General features: G+C 35.8%; 1 protein-coding gene across 1 annotated transcript in view; it reads left to right on the forward strand.

The window, feature by feature from the left end:
• The first annotated feature begins 1,358 nt into the window (after window positions 1-1,358).
• LOC113109170 (interleukin-10 receptor subunit beta) overlaps window positions 1,359-27,163 on the forward strand; it is a 34,879-nt gene continuing 9,074 nt past the window's right edge. Inside the window, 7 exon segments of the mRNA XM_074559931.1 lie at window positions 1,359-1,974; window positions 2,362-2,430; window positions 7,832-7,926; window positions 8,231-8,351; window positions 16,485-16,663; window positions 16,808-16,965; window positions 24,667-24,826. Coding sequence (XP_074416032.1) covers window positions 7,875-7,926; window positions 8,231-8,351; window positions 16,485-16,663; window positions 16,808-16,965; window positions 24,667-24,826 — 670 coding nt within the window. The 5' untranslated portion in view covers window positions 1,359-1,974; window positions 2,362-2,430; window positions 7,832-7,874.

Consider the following 27,163-nt stretch of genomic DNA (forward strand, 5'->3'; position numbering starts at 1 on the left):
CAACAGAACATCCCTCAACCAGGCATGAGCAATCGACTGAGCAATCGACTGTCGATCGTATGCGCTATTACTTCCTGTAACAGCCTGTAGCATAAGTTTGCCTTAAAAAGTAGTGGTCGGATTCCGGCACGGCTCCAGCTCTGGCACGGCTCCGGCTCCGGCTCCGGCTCCGGCTCCGGCTCCGGCTCCGGCTCCAGCACCAGCACCAGCCCCGATGGATCTGTCATGAACTGTCACTACATCCTGTAGTGGACTGTTGTGGCAAGATGGAGACGTTTTGTTTTAGTGGTCAGCAATTTTCTTATATTTTATTATATGCCTCTTTGCACATAAGGTGTTACTTGCCGTGCTGACTCCGAGACTGAACAGATTTATGAACCCGGATAGACCATTGCTTGCTCTTTTAGCTAGTGTCAGTGTTGTATGCATCCTACTGTGTGGTCACTCTATCAATTGGACGCTTACCAGATAGCAAGTGTGGTCTGAGTCTGGCTTACATTCAGCACTTCTGTCTCAAGTCTGGTGCAGTTTATTTTTCACAGTCTAGAAACAAACATCGTTTGGCTGAGCTTTGGCTAGAAACTTTAGTTGGAGTTTACCCTGTCAGAAAAAAATAGAGTAATCGACTGAGGTCAGGGTGGGTTTTGATTAGCTGAATAGTAAAATAATAATAATAATAATGATAATATATGGAATTAATGTACTTTACAGTTAAACAAACTTGTCTAAGATGGGTCTGGTATTTCTATAGTTTTGGCATTTATACCCGCCATAAGAGACTTGGTTTTTTGCAGGCGGCAAGGAAGTCAACCGGAAGTTGAAGTCGGCCGCGTGCCGCCATCTTGTAGCAGAGCTTCACGTGCGTAAGCATCCCATTGACTCCCATTCATTTTGGCGTAATAACTATACAAATTTTGGCGAATAACTTTACATCTGAGGCGTTTAAAGACTCCATTTGTCCATTATTTATTTCTAAAGATACACGACAATGTATAAAGTGCTCCATTACCTTCTATGTTACATTATGGCCCCATAGAAACAGTTTTTGTAAAAATAGGCTAACGATTGCGTCATAACCACTCTCTGTCGCACAGTAGAGAAATTACCGTACAGACAGGAGGAGAAGCTCACAGGAAATTATTTTAATATGGCGTACTGGCGTTACAGTTTAAAATACTATACAAAATAATTAATCAGAATACTTACTCCTGCTCACTCACGCCAAAGAACTCCCCGCTCAAGCTCACCGTCTCTGCAAGATTAACGATGGCAGTTTTCACGCACAGCTACTAGAAGATTTACATCTGTCAGACAGGTTGCTGACGTCATCAAGCTTAGTTTGAGTCTGCTCAGAAACGGAAGTGCTAAAAAACGCTAAAAATGGGCTTCACTTGTCTCAATTGAGTTCCAATGGGGTCGCTGTGTCCATTTCTTTTACTGTCTATGGTTTTTGGTATGATCACGCGCCGTATTTGACATCTGCATTTCCGCGTCAACAAAGCATAATCAATATGTATTCGACGCATTGTTTACCCGTTTAAATTCACGCATATTTACACAAGAGGAACTGCCTGGCGTTCCATAATTACATAATACCTGGCAACGTTTGTGTTGACGTAATCTTAGGCTGTTACTTGATATTAAACAAAGACAAGCAAAACAAAAGCCCCAAAACATATAGAGTCTGCTTCTACTCTAGGCAATTATTATAATTTATTTAGCTTTCACACAATAATTTGTTTTTCCGTTCAGTGAACATCACGTGACCGGTTTCTGTCTGTTTCAACTGAACTAGAAGCACGTGTTTTTCGAGAAGGGTTGAGCTGAAACTTACTATTAGTGTTTTTTAAGAATGACGTTTGGAAAGCAGATTTGGGAATTTTTTTTAAACGTTTGTTCACGTATTCACTTAACGTTAAACTTTGTGCACACTCGTTGACCAAACGATAGGATTATTACATCACGGATTTACAGGTAAGTTACTGTGGATTTTTCAAAATATGTTTTTAAATGGGTGTTCAGACACACTTGGATCTTGATACACCTCAATTGTATTGTATTGAATTGAAACCGTCCCACAAAGTAAAACGTATTTCGGGGAAATTCAGGTCGCTTTATACTGAGTTTAACATTTTATATTTTAGTAAGCTTTTTTGTAAGGCAATTTGGTGTTACTGTGGTACAGTGAAAGTATAAGTTTTCTATTCTAGCTTTATAGCCTACTGTATGATGTAGATATACATTATATACATGTACATATATAGATACATTTTCAAAAATCAATGTTAAGAGATTCCTTTTTATTTATTTATTTTTATTAAGTAGCCTAGAGTTAAACTGCTTTTCATCTTCCTTATATAGATCTTGTCAATCACCATGGTGTAGGGGATGCAGAATCAGGTGAATTTATCAAGACCCCATCCACTAAAGGTATTTATAAACCTTCTTTGATTTTAATATTTACAAGTAAATACTTTACTTTTCTCCTAATGAGACACCTGTGATTTGTTAATGTGAGGTTGTTGATAAGGCATCCTAGTCTGTAAAGTATTTTTGTTGTATATTATTCTTTGGCTGTTAAACACATTTGGGATCCTTTGTGAAGTTCACCGCTAACTTTTATATCAAGGACATGATTTTTACATCTTTCAGTTTTTGTTGGGAATATTTAAAATATAGATGTGTAGCTAGGCAACACCAGTCAAGCTGAGGATTATAAATCTAAATATCCTTATAGGTATATTAAATATATAAAACACATCCATAGGCATACAGTCAAAATGAGTACTGACCTAGACATTTTACTGAATTTATATTTCAACTGAATAATATTGCAGCTGTGAGATATAGTTACAATAGAAGTTATTAAACACTACCACTAAATAATATGGATTTTGCAAATGTGTGAATGAAAGTGCATATTTTTCAAATGAAACCAAACTTTGGGCTTAATTATGGGATGGCGGTGGCGCCTGAGACATTATTGGTAATTTACGGTTTCATATTAAGAGTAATGAATTATGAGATTTTTGTGTGAATCTAACTACAATACATACTTTTTTTTGCTAGTTTTATGTTAGAGCGTCATATATTATCTGAAAGTGACTGAAGGCCATTAAGGAGAGTTGTGTGAAAAAACACTTATTTGGAGCTGGTTTTATTATTTTTTTAATGCAAATAACTCACCTCAGGCATGCAGTCGCTCAATTACAATACTTCAGATTCATGAATGTTTAAAAAACAAAGTTAGAAACATATTCCATTTCCTATTAATAATTCTTATTGTATAATGCACATATATTTTCACAAATTATGATCTTGTCTCATCCATTGTTGTGGTTATCACTATTGCAGTCATTACAATTCAAGAGTGGATCCCACATTTTGATGATAATGTTGCTCCAAAAAATTTGAGGATTCAAATTAGTAATGGATTATATAGTTTAGAAGTGTGCAAATAGAGCTCCCTTTATAATCATTAAAAAGGACAGGACGTGGCAGAGTACGGTGTCCCATACTCAGAATTTGTGCTCTGCATCTCACCCATCAAGTGCACACACACACACAGCAGTGAGTAGTGAACATACCAGGGCTGCCAAAAATGGCTGAAGAAATGAATTAAAATGTTGTACTGAAATATGATCAAATTTGAATTATATGCCTAATTTCAGTTAGGGTGAAGAAAAGCTTTTGGCTTCTGTCCTGAGGCCACAAGAGGGTCCAACGGGCAAAATATTACTAATGTTGGGTACACACCAAAATATTTTTACATCTTGTAAGATTGCAGGAAGAAGTTGGAATGATAGTGTCTGGAATGGTTTATACACGACACATTGCCACAAATCAACAAGCTGATCCTCCATCTCTGCTGTCCACATCTTCACTCTGTGACTTCCATTATCTCGCTTTCTGATTGGATAAGGTTTTGTTTCATGTGATAATCTCCAGAGCGTGTGTGTGTTTGTCCTCGGGGTTCCTCCCACACATCAGGACTTCTGATCGTAAATATTGAACATGTGGAATATTTATGATTCACGATCGGGGCAGCTTCGACGTTCTTCCGATCAGGTTCGGACACTCTTTACACACCTCACATCAAGAGAAAATCTATATATATATATTAGTAGCGTATATTTCCTATATTTACAAAGATTTTTAATCTGGTAATATCTGTGTCATACCCATGTCATTATACAAAGTTGTGTCCTGATATGTCACAAAAACAAGAACACACTCACACACACTCTCACACACACACACACACGCACACACACACACACATTTGTTTTTGTGAAAAGTGGGGACATCCCATAGGTGTAATGGTTTTTATAATGTAGAAACTGTATATTCTATCGCCCTTCACCAACCCTACACCTAACCCTAACCCTCACAGGAAACTTTGTGCATTTCTACTTTCTCAAAAAAACTCATTCTGTATGATTTATAAGTGTTTTGAAAAATGGGGACATGGGTTATGTCCCCAAAAATGAAAATTATGTCATTAATAAATCACCCTCATGTCGTTCCAAACATGTAAGACCTCCTTTTATCTTCAGAACACAGTTTAAGATATTTTAGGTTTAGTCTGAGAGCTCTCAGTCCCTCCATTGAAGCTGTGTGTACGGTCTACTGTCCATGTCCAGAAAGGGAAGAAAAACATCATCAAAGTAGACCATGTGACATCAGAGGGATCTCAGAGGGAAAAGATTGAAACATTTTCGATTCACCAGTAGTGATGGGAAGTTCGGTTCTTTTCCACAAACCGGTTCTTTCAGACAGTTTGATTCAATAAACCGGTTGAAGAAAACGGTTCACCGGTTCTTTTGCACTCAACGTAATGGCGTCATTGGCGATGACTGCCCTTGATTCAAGCCTTCGGTTTACCCGCGCTCATAACACTAGCACAGAATCAGTTCAGAATCAATCACCAAAAGAATCAGTTCAGTTCAGACGCTCTGTGTCGGTCTGCTTCACGCTGAATCACACATGCGCAGTATCATCAGCTCCTCGGTTCACGAATCAGACGCGTCTGACAGAAACGGTTCTTGACTCGTGAACAAGTCAATGTTTTGTTAGTTATCTGGCTCGGCGCGGTGTTCATCTTCAGTTCTCTCTTCACAGCAGTTCAGTCAGTGTACTGTTTGAGTAAATGAATGTCTGGTGAGTTTGCTGGCCAGTCAGTCACATCAACACCATGGTCATTTAACCAACTTTTGGTGCTTTTGGCAGTGTGGGCAGGTGCCAAATCCTGCTGGAAAATGAAATCATCATCTTCAAAAAGCTTGTCAGCAGAAGGAAGCATGAAGTGCTTAAAAATTTCTTGGTAAACCAGTGCAATGACTGGGTTTAAATAAACACAATGGACCAACACCAGCAGATGACATTGCACCACAAATCATCACAGACTGTGGAAACTTCACACTGTACTTCAAGCTTCTCCAGACTCTAGGACTTTAGTTTCCAAAGGAAATACAAAACTTGCTCTCATCTGAAAAGAGGAATTTGATGTCTTGACCCCAGCCTCAGTCCATTCCTTGTGAAGTTCACTCAAATTCTTGATTTGATTTTGCTTGATTTAGATTTAGATTTTCCTAATTAGGATGGGGTTCTCTCGGTTGGTTGTGCATCTTTTTCTTCCACTCAGCTGTCTGTTAACATGCTTGGATACAGCACTCTGTGAACAGCCATAATTAATGTTTGTGGTTTACCCTCCCTGCGAAGGGGGTCAGTGATTGTCTTCTGGACAACTGTCAGATCAGCGGTCTTCCCCATGATTGTGTAGCCCAGTGAACCAAACTGAGAGACCATTGTAAAGGCTCAGGAAACCTTTGCTGGTGTTTGAGTTGATTAGCTATTTGGCATATCACCATATTCTAATTTGTTGAGATTTGGTGTGTGTTTTTTGTAAATGCGAGCCAAAATCATCACAATTAAAAGAACCAAAGACTTGTGTATTGAATTTATTTAATACACAAGTTTCACAATTTCAGTTGAATTACTGAAATAAATAAATTTCCAAGACATTCTAATTTATTGAGATGCACCTGTATATTCGATAATATGGTGACTTTTTAAACATTTTTTTTTCCAGGAAACAGAAAAAAATGTATTACCTCAATGACCGTAATTGTTGTTTCAGTTGCTGTGATGATAATTTTTGTGTTGCAATCAGCATTGCATGAACAGAATGTTTTTACATTGGCTCTACAAAGTATTTTTACTGAGCAGAACAACAACAAAAAATATATTGTTGAGAGAACTCAAGAATCTTACAGCATCAATTCGCCTTTTTTTTTTTTTCTCGACTATTTATTTATCACATTGTGGGTCATTTTGGTTTAAAACCTATAAATACACAGTATATATGACACTGTCTGTAACAGATAATGCAATAGTGCTAAAAAATGGTTTACTCAAACTTATGTGTGCAACATAATTATTGGATCCACTCTCAGACTCAATCCGTAAATTAAAGCAAACAAATGAACAATGTTTCACTGATGCGATCTGGAGCTCTTTCCTAATTTTACCCCATGTTTACTCCGGGCGCGAGGCACAATAAGACTATAGACAGTAAACATTACATTCTGCAATTCTGTCGTACTATTTGGAAACAGGAAACTCGATAATAATTCACGCAAAAAATACACAATGCACACATGTGTAACCAAATTTTCTGGTAACCAAATCCATATTATGTTGATGGCATATTTATCTCTAGTATTTCCTCTCATCCTACTACAAACCTAAATCGGTGGGTGGTGCTAAACAGCAGTGATGTAGAAGTAGGTGTTGATCTTCTGCGGAGGTGGTGTTTAGCCACACTATTAGTAGTAGCCCTTTATTGTCACTAGTAGGGCTGCACGATGTGTTGTTTAAGAATTGATATCGCAATGTTCGAATCCACGATAGTCACATCACAGGTTGTGCGATGTAGGCTGTCGTAGTTGATCTGTTATTCATTAACTGTACGGGCCAGCTGCTCCCCGGCCCTTGACGAATGTGATTCACAGATTAATTGCACAGTTTAACCATCATACAGTCAAAGTTTTGACCGGGTAGAAAGAGAGAGAGAGAGAGAGAGAGAGAGAGAGAGAGAGCGCGAGAGAGAGAGAGAGAACACACGAGCGAGCGAGAGAGATATTGCGCATATTAATCAATTGACACGATGGTATCGATGTTTAAATCATTTAAAATGAGAATGTAAGTGAGCTCACCCCATTTTTGTTTGAAAGAAAAAATGTGATTAGATTTCATATCGCAATATATATAGCAGAAAATAAAATATCGCAATGTCATTTTTTCCCAATATCGTGCAGCCCTAGTCGGTAGTCACAAATTAAAATTAGCCATCATTCTGTCCATACATACATTCAATATAACAAGGGGGTAGACAGGACAGGAAGACAGGGAATTGAGGAAGAAATACAGCATAACATTAGGAGAAAAAAGAAAAAGGAGAAAAAAACAACACCCAGACTATGCTCCTTTGGGAGTAGAGGGTGAGAACAGGAAAAACACCTCAGCAACAAAAGCACATAATCAATACAAACACACGACTTTGCAACTGAGGACGGAAATTGAGGCTGAGGGAGGAAGCAGCCGTACGGTCCATCAGCCCTACAGCGCTGGTCCCAGACCCAGAAGCCATTCTTCAATGTCCTTTGCTAATAATGTGCTAGTCTCATGAGAATGGCTCATCACCCCACGGAAAAGAGGGCTGTAGACAGCAGAATGGATTAGCTTTTACATAAAAAAAGGTCTCCTTTTCCTTGTTCCTCTTTTCTTGGTGGTCTGTCTGAATCATTTCTGTTTTGTTCTTTTATTTCAGTGTGAGGCTGCTGCCATTTTTTGAATTATGATCGACGGTCAAAATGAGGACCACTTACACTTGGCAGTACCTCCTCATGTGTCTCTGCTTTACAGGTATGATGGGGGTGTGGGGGGGGGGTATTGTGTGAAATCTAGCAGCCAATGGCTTTGTCTCAAAGTCGTTTGTATGACATTAATTCATGAACTAGATACTGTTTTAGTCCATTACTAAAGATTGATTGATATAAAAAAAAAAATATATATATATATATATATATATATATATATATATATAGTTGTTGTGGGTATTTTTGATAAACTACTGGCAAGACAAGACAAATGTCAAATATGAACAATATTGATGGTTTGTAGTGTCATATTATTATGTGTCATATTTCTTTATGGTTTCTTCGTCTAGTGCTTCACACAATCCCTGCTCCTGTCAACTTTACAATATTGTCTCATAACTTCAAGCACATTTTAAAGTGGAGCCCTGGAATAAATTCTCCTCCACAGACCGTTTTCAATTTAAATGAAAGGTGAGTGTTCTCATGAGATAATAAGTCAGGAAGCAATTCTGCTACAAGGAGATAAAACCTTTCTGCTCGCCTCATTGTGAAAGAGAATAAGAAGTTACTTTATTTTGCAGCTGGAAACGGTTATGTTTTCCACGTTTTTAATCTTTCTAGAAACATTGTAAAAAGTTAGCAGAAACATGATGCATGATCACTTCTAACACTAGGGCTGGAATTTGTCATTGCGTAATCATGTTTGATACAAACAAATCTATCTCAGCTCCCAGTTAACACCCGTTCCTGGCTTTCTTTTCAAGCATTTCACATTGTATAGATTTGCACACATGCAGCTCATGATACAGTGTGTGTGGATCTGAGTAAGTGATGGGTAAATTTAAACTGGCTCTTTCAAATAGTTTGTCACAGTTAATCAGTTCAAAAAATGTTAATTAGTTATTTTGATCTCATCCCATAATCTCAACATTTTGTATGCTCAAACTGTAATGTCTGAAATGTTCAGTTTTTAGTCCAGAGAGTGATGTACTGCTAACTTAAAACCTTTGTTTATTCAACAAAGTTTTGCAAAAATGTCAAATAATTTTTTTGTTTGTTTGTTTGTGCATTATAATTAATGCAATTTATCAATTATTTTGTCCTTTAATATATAGTGGCAAGAATAAGATTGGGAACCTTTGCAAATATCTGGATTTTTGACTTATTTTTATATCATGCCTCTCTACTGTTTCAGTTTGTGAATATTTCTGGGTTTAATCTCCTTAGATTAAAGGGATATTTACCGCAAAATGAAAATTTTGTCAAAAGTCACTTTACCCCCATGTTTTTCCAAACCCGTAAAAGCCTTGTTCATTTTTTAACACAATTTAAGTTATTTTAGATGAAAACTGGGAGGCTTGTGACATCCTCATCGAAATAGTTGAATTTACTTAACAAAGTTGTTATTTTGGTTTTCTTCACTTACAAAAAGTATTCCAATATTTTCATTTTAGGGTTGGAGTATCCCTTAGTAGAGGGATGTAGTCCAAACTGGTTGTTCGATGTAGGCGAATTCTGTTAAATAAAATATCTCGCTTGGCATTGAGCTTTAGAATTTTACAGATATTATTTATACTCTAACAACAACATTACACACTAACTAAAGTTTAAAACATGGGATCATGAAGAACGGGACTTTTTATATAATTCTTGTACTGATAGCACAAAGAATGGGATTTTTAAAAAATGTATACATACAAGTAGTAAATAAGTAGATAGTACAGAGCAGTAGCAGTAAAAAAAAAAATACTTAAAATGTTTTAGTGCAAATTGTTACAAAGATTTTAAGTTAATCCTACAAGAATTTTTATTTCAGGAGCACAAACCTCATTCGATGGCAAAAAACTTTTGTTACTATAGGTGGACAACCAAAATGCCAATTACCGCTACCGCAGGACCACAGCTTTAACTGAAATATCGCCATGTGGCACAAACTGACTGAAATTGCTATTTTGTTTTGAAAAATGGAGATCAAATCTAGAGCCTGACTGATATGTTTTTTTGGGGGGCCGAGACCGATATTAGTGAGCAAAAAAGGCAGATACCGATATGGCAGATACCGATATACCGATAACCCTGGACCACAAAAGCAGTCTTAAGTCACTGGTGTATATTTGTAGCAATAGCCAAAAATACATTGTATGGATCAAAATAATAGATTTTTATCTTATGCCAAAAATCATTAGGATTTTAATTAAAGTTTATGTTCAATGAGCATGTTTTGTAAATCTCCTACAGTAAAAATATTAACACAACATTTTTTACTAAAAATATGTGTTGATAAGAACTGAATTTGGACAACTTTAAAGATGATATTGATATTGATATTGATTTTCCTCAATATTTACATTTTTTTTTTTTTTTTTGCAACCTCAGATTCCAGATTTTTAAGTAGTTGTATTGTGGATAAATATCGTCAGATCTTTAAGACTGGCTTTGTGGTCCAGGGTAACATATATCATATGTTTGATAGAACTGGCTGGAAGACCTGCAAAGAGGGCATTGCAATAGTCCAGCCTGGACAGAACAAGAGCTTGAACAAGGAGTTGTGCAGCATGTTCCGATCTTCTTGATGTTGAATAAAGCAAACCTGCAGGATCGGACAGTTTTAGCAATGTGGTCTGAGAAAGTCAGCTGATCATCAATCATAACTCCAAGGCTTCTAGCTGTTTTTGAAGGAGTTATGGTTGATGTGCCTAACTTGATGGTGAAATTGTGTTGAAACGATGGGTTTGCTGGAATCACAAGTAGTTCTGTCTTGGCAAGGTTGAGTTGAAGGTGATGGTCCATCATCCAGGAAGAAATGTCATTATTCAGTTATTACTGAAAGGTCAATAACACAAATAGTAGCAATAACACAAATATGAGAAATGTGTAAATTCAAAATAAAAATAAAAAAGCATGGACATTTCTCTAAATCTCAACAGGGCCTGAAATAGCTCCCTCTGACGTAAATGGCATGTAAAGCTGAGTTCACATCAATGGTGTGGTAGGCTTCCCTTAATAGCAAAACTTTATTGAAATGTCAATAACAGAAATAGTAGCAGTTGCAATTTACACAGCCATAATTCAAATTACTACACACCAAAGAGTAAGCTCTATTAATAAAACATTTAGCCAGAATGAAATCTATTCACTTTAAATTATTGAAAAACAGTAGGATTGATGATTATTTGATATAAAATCTGACGGAATATCAATATATTTCATATGTATTACATTTAAAAAAAGTGTAAAAACTGCAGATGGATGTTATATTGTGAATGCTTGCTTAGCATGGACCGTCAGTGGAGTTACGGCAGTCGCGCTGGCGCTGTTTCATAATAGGTATGATGTCCTTTTATTAATGACAACACAGTGCATTGATCTCATAACTATAAGGCACAATTATTTTCTCTATAATGCCGTTCAGTGTGCAATATGTGTGTGTAGACTGTATAATTTTTCACATCACAAAACACTTTACCTTAATGCCGTTTTTAAGAGGATTAGCGCCACTTCTTCTCCTGTGTTCAAAACTCATTCTCTTCTTGGAGGGAACCCGGTCTACAGGGTGTCATGTAATTTTCTTGCATCTAACCTGGACATTGCCATTGCCATAATCAGACCGATACTCTAAATACACTCCCTCAAAATATTTCGTTACAAACTACATTTTATTTTTTCCACACCTGCAAAATACAAATTACAAAATACACTAAAGTAATTAAATACGTATTTAAAATACATCTAATTGAAATACTGCCCATGTCTGTATACAGCGGTGTTGTGCATTATGACCAGTTGATGGGAATGGTATTCTTAAAATGCATTCCAAATTCTGAATAATTTGTAATATATAATTATTCACGGTATTTAGAAGTGCCCACAATAACAATATTGTGCATATTCTTTACCGTGATATACCGCATTACCGAAAGTCTAAAAGCAACTTTACAGAAAATTAAGTTTCTGCAATATTTAATAGTATCTTATAAGTGGTGACTGTCAGTTTGTGCACATATGACAGGATTTTTCAGAAAAATTAATACAAGATGTATTTGTTAGTTCTATTGTTGATTCAGGGTTAGCATCATCTGAGGTCCTCTGATGGTCAGCATCATCTCTTCTCAGGTGTTCTGGATCCAGACTGGAGCTTGTGTAAATCCTAGTTACCACGGGATGAAGATCCCAGCAGAAACAGAGAAACACATAGAGACATCATTAGCATAGCTGCTGTTCCAACAAAGTAAAATTAGTTTAACCCAAGCTAATGAATAAGAATACGCATTTGATCAGATACAACTACACTCACAATTTAGGAGATACATTATTCGAATGCTTGGCGAAAGAGATGTGTTTTTAATCTAGATGTAAACTGAGAGAGTGTGTCTAAACTCCAAACATTATCAGGAAGGCTATATCATGGACTTATCACAATATTATTGTGTCGCAAGATTTTGATGTATCGTTACATACCTACAAACAAGCTTTGACAACATAAGATCACAACCTCCCACATAATCACTTTGCAAAGCCATGCCTCCTCCAAAACACACAAAAACTCTCAGGCAGACTAGAGACTAACCAGCAATAGGATGAGAGACCGCTTTGGTGGAGGATTGAATGCAATGCATTCAGATTACCTCATGTCTCAATCACAGATGAGAAAACATTACAGTACAGGGTGTCTATTACAATAATAGCGCCTTTCATTTTCGCTGGAATGTGCTGAAGACATACACTATATTGCCAGAAGTATTGTGACACCCCCTAATGAACCGTTTTGACTACCGTATTTCCCGCACTATAAGGCACACCGGATTATAAGGCCCATTGAATAGAAGATACTGCTGTCAAATGTTTGTCTGGGTTTGTGTTATGCATCCACTAGATAGAGCTGTGCTAAAGGGAATGTCAACAAAACAGTCAGATAAAGACACCTTGAGCACCTTGATCCATATATAAGGCGCTCCAGATTATAAAGCGCACTGTCGTTTTTTTTTAGAAAATCAAAGGCTTTTAAGTGCACCTTATAGTGCGGAAAATACGGTACTTTAGTAATTTCCATGAGTACAAATCCTAATGTTTAGCATATAATGATATTTTAGGGAATTGTGTGCTCTTAATTTTATAGGAACAGTTTGGACAGGACCCTTTTCTATTCTAACATGACAGTTTCTCCGTGCATAAGGCAAGGTACAACGGATGTGTTCAGCTGGACTTAGCTAGGACTTTGCTCTATACAGACCAGGCAAGTCATTTATTTTTTAACCCTGCCTTATACACCGATGCATTGTTGGTATAAAATTAGAATTCTGTTAAATGTCATTAAGCTTTAACATAAAGATTTGTTCTAATGGAAATTACTAAAGTAGTCAAACTTGTTCATTAGAAGGGGGTGTCCCAATACTTTGTGAATAAATGTGAACGGCCCCTAAAACTGCTTTCCTCACGGGAAAGTCACAGCTTCCAAACGCTCTCAATAAAAATCGCAGAAAAATAAAATATCGCAATGTACATTTTTCCCAATTTCGTGCAGCCCTAGTACAGACTATCTTTCTCTTATGAATATAATAAAACTAAAGACTTTTTGGGTTTATGAAGGATGCAGTACTACTCTATAGGTACTCAAGATTAACAGGATATTGAGTGAAAACGAGCATTTCACCTCCCCTTTAAGTGTATTGTCCTTTTCGAGGTGAATCAAATTATATTTCAAGCTATCAGAACTAACATGGCAAACAGCATGCATCTGAAGTGTCTCTGTAGGAAATAATGCATTATTTATTGAATTTAAGATATCAGCAATATTTTCATATCAGGTTGAAACGATAACAGAAAAAGATTTGCATTAACAGCCAATAAATTTGATGGCAGATAATTGTCTTTTAGGTCACTTTTGGCATGTCTGAAAGAGGTTAAGATTTTGTTTTAGTTAGACCAGGGAAACGCATAGATTATGATTTTTGGGCCAGCCACAGGATGTGTAGATATTGTTACTTATTTTGATCTATGGTCAGCCTAACTTCACAACCAAATAATAATAATCTTGGAGCTCAGAACTGAGATTTGAAAAGCAAACCAGTGCTGTGGTTAAGAGCGTTTTTTCCCCCCGGATCAGCCATCTTGCTCGATTAAAGTTAATTATTTCAACTAAAGATCTAGAGAAGGTTATAAATGCCTTTATTTTGTCTCTTTAGACTATTGTAATGTTCTTTGTGTAGGATTCCTGTCAGGCATTTTTTTTTTAACCTTTGCAGTTAATTCGGAATGTGGTGGACTGGCTGCTTGTGTGTGTAAAGAAGCTTGATTTTCTCTATCTCCTATTCTCCTCACTTAGATTGGCTGCCGATTTGCCCTAATTATAAAATATATGATATTGGTCTGTTTTTAAAGCGGTGCATGGATTGCCTCTTGTATATGTGTCTGTGCTCATCACATTTTGCCAAATATCTTTTAAGATATACTAATAAGCTCCTTAATTATAAAGGGATCAAGTCTTTGCTGTTGCTGGTCTGAGGCTCTGGAATGGCCTACAACTGCCACAACTTTAAACAATGTTAATGTTTACGTTAAACACATTTTTTTTCTTTAGTTGTAATGCAAGATAACCCAACTTGTGTATCATTTTGCTACACAATACTTGATAAACTAGTTGGCTTATCTTGTTCTTTTTATTGTATTTTCTGTATTTGTATGTTGATATACAGCAGGTTGGTCTGCATGTGCAGATAAAATGAATGAAAATGAAAGGATATCAGGTGTCAGGTGTCTCTTGGGTCTGTGGTCTGAAGAGCTGGTAACTGCTTCCTGTTACTCATTGAATTGCATTCAGTGTCATTTAATGTCAACTCTTAAGCAATCTTTTTTTGGCCATAGAAAATAACTTCCATATAATGCTATTAGAGCATGTAATTCAGAAACTCATGTAATTCGTGCACCAACTAATCCATTTACTAAACATTAACACAAAATAGTCTATCCAACATACACACTTATGCATACATACTAGGGATGGGCCTGATACAGAGTTTCTGTACTCATACTCGTACTTGTAAAAATGCCCCAAAACCAAATGTCGATACCACACAGCATGTGATAAATGCCATATTCAGACAAAAACGCCAACAACTGAACAACAGACAGAAGAAGGGAGTTATTAGAGATTAAGGTGGTCTACGTAGGATATCTATGCAATGAATATAATGTTAAACATTCAGTATTATGTGTGCAAGCTGATAAAGTACGCTGAGTGAATTGAGCGTGCAGTGGTGGTGATGTTAGAGCATGTCAATTGAATATTTGAACATTTAATCACTGGAAAGTTTAGTCGTATATGTCAACAAATTCAGTTCACACAGACATAAGTAGTTTAAGTCTTTTGGTTCCTTTAATTTTGATGATTTTGGCTCACATTTAACATATAAGGAACTCCCGCACACTATCTTAACTTGCAAATAAAAAATGTTTAATCACACCAACGTTTCGGTCACACGACCTTCATCAGGAGTATACAAATGTTCAAATTCATCTCTTTTAAAATAAACACATGACCAATTAACAGAGCTCCATCTACACAGAATTAAGCTCATTTGAAACATAATTAGCACCACATCATAAACCATTAAAACAATCAAGATCCCCCTATAGGTTAACAAAATCATCCAAAAAACACAATCAACACATCGTCATCAAACAGCATCAAATTGTAATTCGAAACCGGTAGTCAGGCTCCATAGTCTCTCAAACTCATCGTGAATACACAGTAAAAACAACACCTCATTCAAAAAAATTGCTTGACTATAACATTACATTAAATAATGCTTCATCGTTCATACCCATAGGTGATAAAGTTTGAAGGGTGTAAATCCAAAACAGTTCGCGTCTCTGTAGAAGTAATTCGATGTCTCCACCTCTAGGTGGCAAAGTTACTTTCTCAATCCCACAAAAGCGTAAAGAGGTTACATCGTGATTCAAAGTTAAAAAGTGTGCCGCAACTGGATAATTTAGATCTTTTCTTCTGATCGAACTCTTATGTTCACTAATTCTTTGTTTCAATTGACGTGACGTTTTTCCCACATAGCCTATACCACAAGGACAACGGAACAAATACACAACATGAGTGGAAACACAAGTAATCACAGATTTGATGCTATATTTTTTGCCAGTTCTAGGATGACAAAAAAAACGATGTTTTAAAAGTATATTCAATTTATTTATTTATTCAAGAAATTCTAACTTGAACTGCATATTCTTTGAAACAATTCAGAAATGCGCTGGTTGAGGTTAGGATTGTTTTTTACAGGTGTCGAGTTCACAGTAAATTAGCACGATATAGTAGTGTCCTTGAAAAATCATTGTTTCTGACTGCCAGAGTCCAGATGTGCTCTCCATTCAATTTGGAAGGTTGAAGCTAAAATTCCACAGTCCACAAAAAGTCACACAGACATTTGGTGTGAATGCTTCCTGAACCAACTGTAACCTGTAAACAACTCTCCTTTTGTCAGTATCACAAAAAATTGAAGAAGTTTCTTCTAGTGCAAAATATCAAACATTTATTTCAGCATTTTGTACTGTAATGACCAACTTACTAAAGAGACAATTTATTCATTATTTTAATAGCTGTTCTGAAGGGAAAAAACCTCCACCTCAACGTCTGCAGCAGAGCATAAGAAAAATGACAGTAGATGTCTCTGAGACATTTGAAAACATCTATACACACTGCACATTCTTTCTTTGGGCATCGACTGACAACATGACATCACCAGTAGTTAATAAGAGCATTTCACCATATGAAGACAGTAAGTATCTGAATATCTGTGTGTTGTTAGTGACGTGAAAATAGTTTTTAATGCATTTATGGAGTCATCATTTCTTTGTCAGTTTGCATGTTGTGTATTTGTCTTATAAAATGGATTTCATTGCTTGTATGTTTTTATTTTTAGCAATCATAGGTCCACCTATTATATTTCTGTCTGGCTGTGGAAACTGTCTGAAAATCAGCATCTCTCTACCCAGTGAATCAAAGAAAGTAGATCAGCTGCATCCGTTTTATGATTCTGTGTCCTTCAATATAAGTTGGAAGAAAGCTGGACAGAATGAAGTAAGTATCCCTGTGAAAGTCTTTTGTATCTATCTGCTTAAATAGAATAAGAGAAGTTATCGCAGACTTTTTCACCTTTGAAACTCTTAAAACTCGCCATTAGTTTAGTGATGTGAGGTGTACTGAATGGTTGAATCTCATGAAAACATCCAAGTCAAGTTTCCCAACAAAATCTGATTTTTGATGTAAAAATTAGAGGCCTAATTTAGGACTATTATTTGATGTGACCCTGATGAACAAAACCAGTCATAAGGTTTTTTTTTTTAATTTAAATTGAGATTTATACATCATCTGAAGGTTGAATAAAAAAAGCCTTCCATTGATGTACGCTTTCACCGTGAGACACTTTCCACATGCTCTTATGCCACACATCAATTTTCTCACGCACAGTAAAATCGCAAAGCATAGAGGACACGGAGATCGACAGACAAGACAGAGCAGGTTACTTATGTTATAAAAAATAATCTAAGCTCTCAGATTCTGTCAATTTTATTACAAAATTCAAGTAATAAGTTTTGCCGCTTGTAAATGTGACGAGACAGATCCCTATAGTGGCAGGATCAATGTTGAAAGATACATAAATTAATATTCCTCCTCATATCGATCAATCAGTTTTTTTCAATGCCCAAAGAGGTCAATAAACTGCTGGAGAACAATTATGTCACATAACATTTACCTCAGGAAAGCCATTTAATTACAATATATGTAGCACGTTAGTTGGCTAGAAAGCCAATTATCTGTATGCCTTCTATATTACATATGTATTATATTTTTAATTATATTATTAAATACAGTTGTTGTTATAATCATGGCCGTAGCCAGCTATGAGGTCACCGAGGTCCGGACCTCGGTAAATTGTTCATGTTCGGAAAAAAAATAGTTCTCTGATTGACTAATTTTCTGCTAAACTCCTCATATGAATGTCTGCATGTATAATTCAGAATGTTTAGCGTCCGTGGTATGAAAATAATCGCTGCGAGACGCAGCATCTATGTTGTCAGATCCAGCTATTATAAGGGTTTTTTTTTACTTGTTTTTCCACTTAATTTAACACTTTAGAAAGTTAATAAAGTAGGAAGTTGAGGTTTAGGGTCAGCGATAACTTTATAATTTCCAAAATATCTGAAATAATTTCAGTCCATTTTGTTTATTTATAGGTTTTTGTTTATTTTAATAGAAAATCTGGCAACATTCCTTCGCCCTGCATTAGTCTGGGAGTTATCAAAAAAGTGAGCGGCTATTTACACTCAGTGCAAATAGGATAATTTTTTTGTGATATGTTATTTACACTAAGTGCAAATATCAATAGATTCTATGTATACTCTATTCAAATAGCAGGATTTTCTGCTGTTTATACTAGGCTACTTCAAATAGTGGCAATTATCTGCACCTCAGTATTGTAGTACATTATAAAACAGAATGCAATAATAACTCATTGACTGTAATTTAATGAATGTCACCTTATTGGGACAATAAAACCCTGCCTACACCTACCCTAAACTTTTGATTATTTACTTCATTTACATTGAAAATAAATACTTTTCTGATGTGATTTGAAATTTGAAAAGGGAGAAAAAATAACGCCAAAAGGCAGATTTGAACCCATGTTGATCACATCAATGGCACACAGTTTATCTTCTGCGCCACTGGAACTTAGTTAAGAATTGTCTTTTGTAATCTTGACTATGCAAAAAACACGTTTGGTGGGTAATATTAACAAACTTTGATGCAATAAACAGGGCATGATTTAAAAAGAAGATCCCTCCAAAAACATCTACATTTCTGTCTCTTTTCAAGTGTTAGAAAAATATAATTAGTTGAATTTATAGGGGTTATTATATCACAATTCTATAATAAGGGGGTTATTATAGAAACTCCCTGGACCTCACTAATTTTCAAAGTCTGGCTATGGCCATGGTTATAATAATAAAACACAATATATTTCAGTATTTGAACCTCATAATTAAATTCAAACGATGGAGAAAAACTGCAAAAAGGTCCACTTTTTGAAAAAAAGAACCCCCCCTTTCAATAGGCTGGCTATGAACTTGTATTATAGTTAAAGAAAGAATGTGCAATGACCACATATATCCAGCAGAGGTCCATAAGAGACTCATTCGTTTTAATTCCATTTTTCTTCATGTTTCAACTTCTCCTCACAACTTTGATATATATTTTGTGAATATATATTTAAACATTCTAAAATACATTCAAAATCTATATTTTTGTTTATTTTTGTTGTTTTCTGATATATTTTGAATTGTTTGCATTCGCAAATTATTTTACATACATTTGCATAAATGTTACAAGTCACCACTGAAAGACATGACTGTAATCACATACTATTTTTTTTCATAAAAATATTCATAACAAAATATTTTTTTAGAAAAAGAGATTTTAAAGTAAAAACCAACACAATACAAAACAAAACAACAGCACCAATAAACAGTAATGAACAGGAGTTAAGAGTTCAAATAGCAAATCTGCCATGGCACGAGCGCAACTGGCTCTTAAAGGGAATGAGACTCTGATTGCTTTATTTTACATTATGCCCAAAGCACACCTTTTACTCATTAAGAGAATAGGGACAACCCTTTTAGACCATGTGCCAGCCGTGCTGACCATTTTTCCGTTGTTAAACTAGCAAAAGTGGCTTAGGACACCCTAAGAGCACCTGCGTTGTGCGGTTTGCCATCAAGACTGTACATGCATACCTTAAAGTTATAGCTTTTCTAGGCCTGTTTCCCAAACCATACCTTTAGAAGTTACTCAAAATGTATCTTCTAACATGCAACGTTACCAGGTGCTTTTTATAGCATTGATATGGATGGTAGAGCCCTCTGAGTTACTGTTTTCTCCCATGATTTTTTGGTCTACTCCCGCCAGCATCCAGAAATATTTTAGTATTATATAATTTTTGTGCATCAGGGAGCCAGTATAATATACACTAGACAATATTTTATCAAAGCTGTCAAATGTTGACTACTGTATATACATAAGTGACGTGACATTCAGCCAAGAATGGTGAACCATACTCAGAATTATATACTCAGAAACCATACTCCAATCTGCACACATACACAGCAGTGAACACAGACCCGTGAATCATTCATGCTGCGGCTCCCGGGTCGTAGAATTGCCAGCCCGATATTCGAACCCACAACCCTAGGGTTAAGAGTTAAAGTTTCTAACCACTAGGCCACGACTTCCCAAATAACTATGCGAGCCAGGAGGCAACAGAAATGGAGGGAAAAAAAAATCTTTGGCGAAACCAGGCTCAGTCAGGAAACTTGGGCTGGGTATCGATTCAGATGTCCCGATTCAAATCAATTCTGATTTGCATACTCTCTGATTTGATTCCGTTATTGATTCGATTTTCTATGTTTTAAATAAGTTCAGTGAATATAAATTTTATATAAATGCTATTGATATTGAAAAAATTAAGAAATGAACGGTAAACATCAGTTTACAAATAGTGAATTAATAAGAGATTTAGAACCGCAGACCTGTTTTTAAGTCAAAATTTGGTAACCAAGTAAAGGCATAAAACATTAATGCACCCTTCAAGCAAAGATTTACTGGGAAAATTAAAAGGGATAAAAAGGTGTGATTCCTTTTTAAAATAAAGTTTTAAAGGATGGGTGAGCTATATGGCTACGATATAAGAAATTTTATTTCAAGAAATGTATATGTATATGATATCTGTATAAATCTATATCGATATCCTCAAGAGGCTTTCAAGCTGAATACCCCGTGAAGCTGCATTATATCTCGAGATGCTTTTTGACGTACAGAGACAATGTACTAACGTTATTTAAATTTACACTAAGTATATTTTTTATAAATGTAAATATTTTTTATTATTAAACTATAAATTAATATATACAGTACATTAGAAAACACATTGATAAGATTATTTAAACAGCCATATTCATAAAAGCACATTATCAAACAGTTTCAGTGTGGAGACAGATGTGTTAAAGATGTAAAAGTACCAATATTTAAAGTAAAACTTAATATGCAACATCACAAGATTTTAATGCAACAGCAGTACTGAGGATCTAAATAATTGAAGATTTTATAAGTAATCAGAAATGTTTAATAGGGAGCAAGTTCAGTGGTGACAGAACCAGGCCAATATGGTCATACTTCCGGGTTCTAGCAAGAACTCTAGCTACTGCAGTGTGTTTATTAAGACTAAAGGTCTACCAGGTCTACCACCTAGTAATATGTTACAATAGTCTAGCTTTGAGGTCTTAAATGCATGAATTTACGTTTCTGGATTTGACAGGGATAGCAGATGTTATAATTTTTCACATGAAAAAACAGTGTTTTGTAAACAGCTAGAAATTTGACTTCAAATAACAAATTGCTTTCAAGCAGACCCAGGTACTTGACCTAGAACAGAGACTTGACAAAACATTCATCTAGAGTTAAACATTGTTTGAGATTATTGTGTATGAAGTTTTTTGGTCTAATAATTATTTATTCATTTTCTTTCTTTCTGAATTTAGTAGTAGGAAGTTATTAATCATCGTTTTCTTGGAGGCTGTCAACAATGCATTGAGTATCAACACTGACTACGTTTACATGCAGCCAATAACCCATTCAAAACCGGGATATTAGCAATAACCCAGTCGCGCACGGCCGTGTTTTTAAAAACCGGGATATTATACCTGGGGTACCCCTTTTCTAACCCGAATATTTGGTCTTGTAAACGAGTTTCGGCATATCCCCATCAAAATGTGTGTTCTGCACATTTTCTATTCGCAAGGAATCTTGGTCTTTTGAGTCTTTGGATACAGGAAGAAGAATCAGACAAATGACGCATATTGCGTCTTACGTCCAGACGCTAACCGTGTGTCGCCGTTTACATCGGGATATTGGCAACTGATTACACATTCCATGTATACAGGAGTAACTCTCTTTGCTCACGCATGTAAACGGGTTATCCCGAATGTTTCAGAAACCCGAATAGTGACCTTAACCCGACCATAACCCGAATTTTAACAGCTTGTAAACGTAGTCTATGAAAACTAACCAAGAGTAACAGGGAGAAAAGCAATGGTCATAGCATTGAGCCTTGCAGTACTCCATGATGAATATGTGATTAATATAATACTAAGCAATAGATAAGGAATTTCACTTTAACAGTATAGTACAATCCAGGAGGATTATTGAATTAATAAAAATTGTGAATTGGAGAGAGTTTGTCAGATGAACAAACTGAAGGATTTGTGAGATATGGGATAACATTTTGCTGTATTATCAACACAAGGAAGACAAGTACCGTATTTTTCGGACTATAAGTCGCACCTGAGTGTAAGTCGCATCAGTCCCAAAATACGTCATGATGAGGAAAAAAACATATATAAGTCGCACTGGACTGTAAGTCGCATTTATTTAGAACCAAGGGAAATGAACTAAGAGACATGAACCAAGAGAAAACATTACCGTCTACAGCCATGAGAGGGCGCTCTATGCATTCAGTGTAGTGTACAGGAGTACTGAGCAGCATAGAGCGCCCTCTCGCGGCTGTAGACGGTAATGTTTTCTCTTGGTTCATGTCTTTTAGTTCATTTCTCTCGGTTCATGTCAAATTAATTTTGATAAATAAGTCGCAGGACCAGCCAAACTATGAAAAAAAGTGTGACTTATAGTCCGGAAAATACAGTAATATTATTTTTAAATTTTAATATTACCTGAAAATCTCAAGAGTCCCTCAAAGGGATCGGCTGACAACAAAGACAATGCAACACTGACATATCAAGATCTAAATCAATCACATGCATTTAGCAATTTTGTACAATTTGTGAATTTTAAATATTTTATTTGTGTTATCCTTGTGTTGATACATTATGTCCACTTTATTTTTCCAGTGAAAATGAGCGTGGCCATTTGTAAATTTGATGGGTCTTGCTTCTGGTCTCTTTCACTTCCAGCTATTTTTAGCTGTACAAAACATCTTGTTTTGCAGCGTGATTATTGCAAATTGTTGTGTTAAGGTTTAAGGTCAGCATGGGTCACCACACATCTTAATTCCTGTGTGTTATTCCAGAATTTATTTACAAATAAATTTTGTGTTTTGCAGTTTTCATGAGATTTAACCATTTACTAGTTGCTTATTGTATCACTTTGTAAAGAATAAATTAATCTGAATTTGAAAAAATGGCTAAATAATTTAATACTGTATTTAATTTAATTACTGTTGATTACTGAATAGGGGTGTAACGGTTCACAAAGTTCACGGTTTGGTTCGATACGATACACTGATGTCACGGTTCGGTTCGGTACGTTTTAGATGCAGCAAAAATTAAAAACATCTCAACTTTTCAGAATGCCGGAAGCGCACCGCGGGTCATGTGACAAGAACTAACCAATCAGCTTCATCCTTTCCCGTAACAACGTTGAAAGCTCAGCCAAGATGAAGGAACAGCTGATCATAGTTGTATATGGATTGCAATTTTGAAATAAATTTAGTAGCAGAGCTAGCCTACTGCAAGCGATTTTTAGTACTGCAAATCCATTTATCCTTTGCTGAAATTTCCGCGTCTTCATGGAGAGAGCACATCATTGTTGCTCAGCAAAGGCAGACGCCTCAGGAGCGCAACTGCCCGAGCGCTTTGGAAAGGAAGAGAAAGACGCACCTAGCGTTTTCCACGCATTTTTAGGCGCGATATGTGAACGGCCCCTAAGTCGCTCGCTCACTCAGTACGCGCTGAAGGCTCATTGCAAAATGTCTAATGCATTTAACAGACCAGAAATAGAAGATCCTCCAATAACCAACAGGTCTGTCTGGTGTTTGGGTGCACTTTGGATTCCCTGTAAGCTACAATGGTGATGATAGAATGAATGGTAAATAGTAAGGTCTCAAATCCACGGCTATAATGTAAATGTAACGTAAATATAGCCTACCATTCGCCGCGGTGATGCCTTTTGCCCTGTTTGAGTCAGTTGGAAATGTCTGTCTAAATGCTGCGGGGATAGTTTGTTGCGTGTATGTTTCTCCTTTTTTTTCGTCTTTTCCCAGATACTGACACACTAAGGTGATGTCGGCGTAAATGAGTTGACATGTTTCAAGTATTCCCGCTGGTGTTTTTTTATTAATTTTTTTGTATTCCAGCTGGTGTACCCTATTGTCATGTTGCAGATGCGACATACAGTTGTTGTTTTTTATCCACCACTCTCTTGCCATCACCATTATAGCTTACAGGGAATCCAAAGTGCACCCAAACACCAGACCTGTTGGTTATTGGAGGATCTTCTACTTCTGGTCTGTTAAACGCATTGGCCACCGCGTACTGTGCATGAACTGCTCGCTCACTCAGCGCATACTGAGTGAGCGAGCGCCTGACTGAGTAGCCTAACATAAACATAAGTTGGAGTTTTTTTCTTCTTCGTGTGTGTCAGGGGTGTTGCCTGTTACGTCGTTTGGGTTATTGGGCTACCTTGTTGAACGCATATCATTATATTTCACTTTTCTTTTTCTTTCAAATATAATTAATTAGTCCAACGAACCATTCGGTACATAATGCGTACCGCGTACTGAACCGAAAGCCTCGTACCGAACGGTTCAATACGAATACGCGTATCGTTACACCCCTATTACTGAATGTTCTTGATTATGTTCAAATGTATATTTGTATAATCACATCAGCAGAATTTCTAAAGTCTTTTACTGTTGTCTTCTTAATCATATAGGCCAACCACATCTCTACGTCAAGTAAACATCATGTCCTGCAGAATCTTAAGCCTGGTAATCAGTACTGTGTTAAAGTACTTCCCGTAATCAATATGAACCACAACACTCAACCATCTGCTTGGCAGTGTCAATACACTAGCAAAGAGGAACCAAGAGGAAGTAAGAAAAATAACTTTAACAATAGCTATTTTCTATATAGCTATATTTTATATGAATGTATTCTCAGTTTTGTTTTTTTATTATATTTTTATTGCCTCTGAAATTAATTCAGCGGAACTATTTAACATACTGTAATTTAAACATTTGCCATGTATATAATGCCAGCCCTTGGTTTGTGTGTGTGCGTTAGGTTTTTGATTTATTATTTTTTCAGACTTTACAATTATTTTCATAAAAAAAATAAACCCCTCAACCACCATGAAAGTCAAAAATATAATGTTCAAAATTTAAATGGCTGTAGCTCCTAAAACCTATTGTCTACAATTATAATTCTGGTCCCTTTGAAAGCAAACTTGAACTTTGTTTGTCAAAGAGTTACTTAATCGAAGTGGAGGAAGAGTTATTAAGATCAAATAGACTGCAAATTGAAATTCTTGTGTGAAATTGTCAATAAAACCAAGTCAACAAGCAACCAAGACTTTACCCTATAGTAACTAGAAATTGTTTATCTGCAGGGTGTTAACCCTCTGGAGTCTAAGGGTATTTTTGGGGCCTGGAGAAGTTTTGTCATGCCCTGACATTTGTCACTTTTTTCAGTTGCTTATAAACATCTAAACAGCTAAAGTCTATTATCACTGTATCAGCACAAACTGGGCTATAATAACGTGAGCAGCATGTATGTATATGATTGTGTTCGAGAAAATAAAATTATGTATGGTTAGTGAAAAACTACAAATGTTAAATCAGTTGAATAAGGCAATAAAACACATACAGAAAATTGGTTCCCAGGACTTTTGAGAACTGGAGCTTGTAGCCTAGAATTTTTCTTTCTAAATTATGTGAAAATCATATCTTGTTTACTCACTCACAGAAAACAATATGTTGATTTAAATTTCAAGTAGGCGTCAACTATCATGAATATCATTGTGATTTACACCTGAGAAGACAAAGGCTTGCATAATGAGCTGCATAATGAGCGGCATAATGAGCTACATAATGAGCCTTTTTTGACATGCCCAAAGTTTCAAAGCTGAATTGTTTGCATCAATACTCCAGTCACACAATCCTTCAGAAATCCTTTTAATAATCTAATTTGCTACCAAAAAACCTTTATTATTATTATTATTATTATTATTATTATTAATGTTGAAAAGATCTGAGAATTTTTTTTTTCAGTTTTTTCGTGAGATAAATTGAAAGATACAGCATTGTGTTACGTTTGTTACAGTTACAGTTATTTGTTACATTTATATTATTTACATCAAGCTTTTGAATGGTATAGTAGTGTATATTGTTATTGAAACTTCATAATGTTTCACTTGATTATACATTTAGTCAGGAATTATAGTTTGGAAAAAGTCTAACTAGTAAAATGTTTACACGTTATGTGAACTACAAGTATATGAATAAATTAAAAGAGACTTACTCAAGTTTATGCTCTCCGCTGAATAAAGCGCTTCATTCTTTTTTTTCTGAGGAAATCTAAATCTCAAATCCTGAAAAATCTTTTTGGGGTGAATTATATAGATTTATAGATTTTTAGAATTATATATAGTTGTGTGGGCGTATTCAAGCTGCGCGCTTCAGTGAAACATTATAATCTCAAAAGCGCTTTCAGCGCATGGGCGTGGTCACATTATAAAAAAAAAAAGGGAGACGTGTAAACAGACATTGCATTGTTTTCATTTGGATTACTTTATCACAGAATACCTGTTTAGTTTAACCCTTATGCGTTGTTGGGGACGTTTTAGTCCACTAGGGGGTAAAGTTGAGTCTTATTTTGGCCAAAACTTTCTCTGTGTTTCTCTGAAATTTTTCAAAAACTCAACGGTACACTGTGGGCAAATTCACTACCCTTTCGTTATGTTCTTGGATGAAAACATCCACTTAATTAAACTGCTGTAAAAATGTATCAGATAAATATTTTTTTCTTTTTTTTTTTTTTTTGCATAAATCTATTAATCAACCTCAGTCCTGATCAAAACTACCAAATGTTAAAAAAAATCCAAGATTTTAACTCTTTAATTACCAAGTTCATAAATGATGTCACTGATTTTGAAAAAAAAAACACACACAAAATGACATATTTTCAATATAAAAAGTGATTGTGGACTGGATATTTTTTTACCTTTTATCCCACCGAGCGATCAACTGTAAAAATAACAAATTTTACCTCTTCCCAACAGGGAAAACCACCAACATTTAAGAATCTCACACACACACACAAACACTATAATTTGCTGTTATACTGCATATAACTCCATATACAAGCCAGAAACTAAGTTTTTTTTTGCACAGGCCTATCTAAAGGGTTAATGGTCCCACCTAGTGATCATC

Source organism: Carassius auratus, chromosome 9, assembly GCF_003368295.1.
Source record: "Carassius auratus strain Wakin chromosome 9, ASM336829v1, whole genome shotgun sequence".
Taxonomy (NCBI): Eukaryota; Metazoa; Chordata; class Actinopteri; order Cypriniformes; family Cyprinidae; genus Carassius; species Carassius auratus.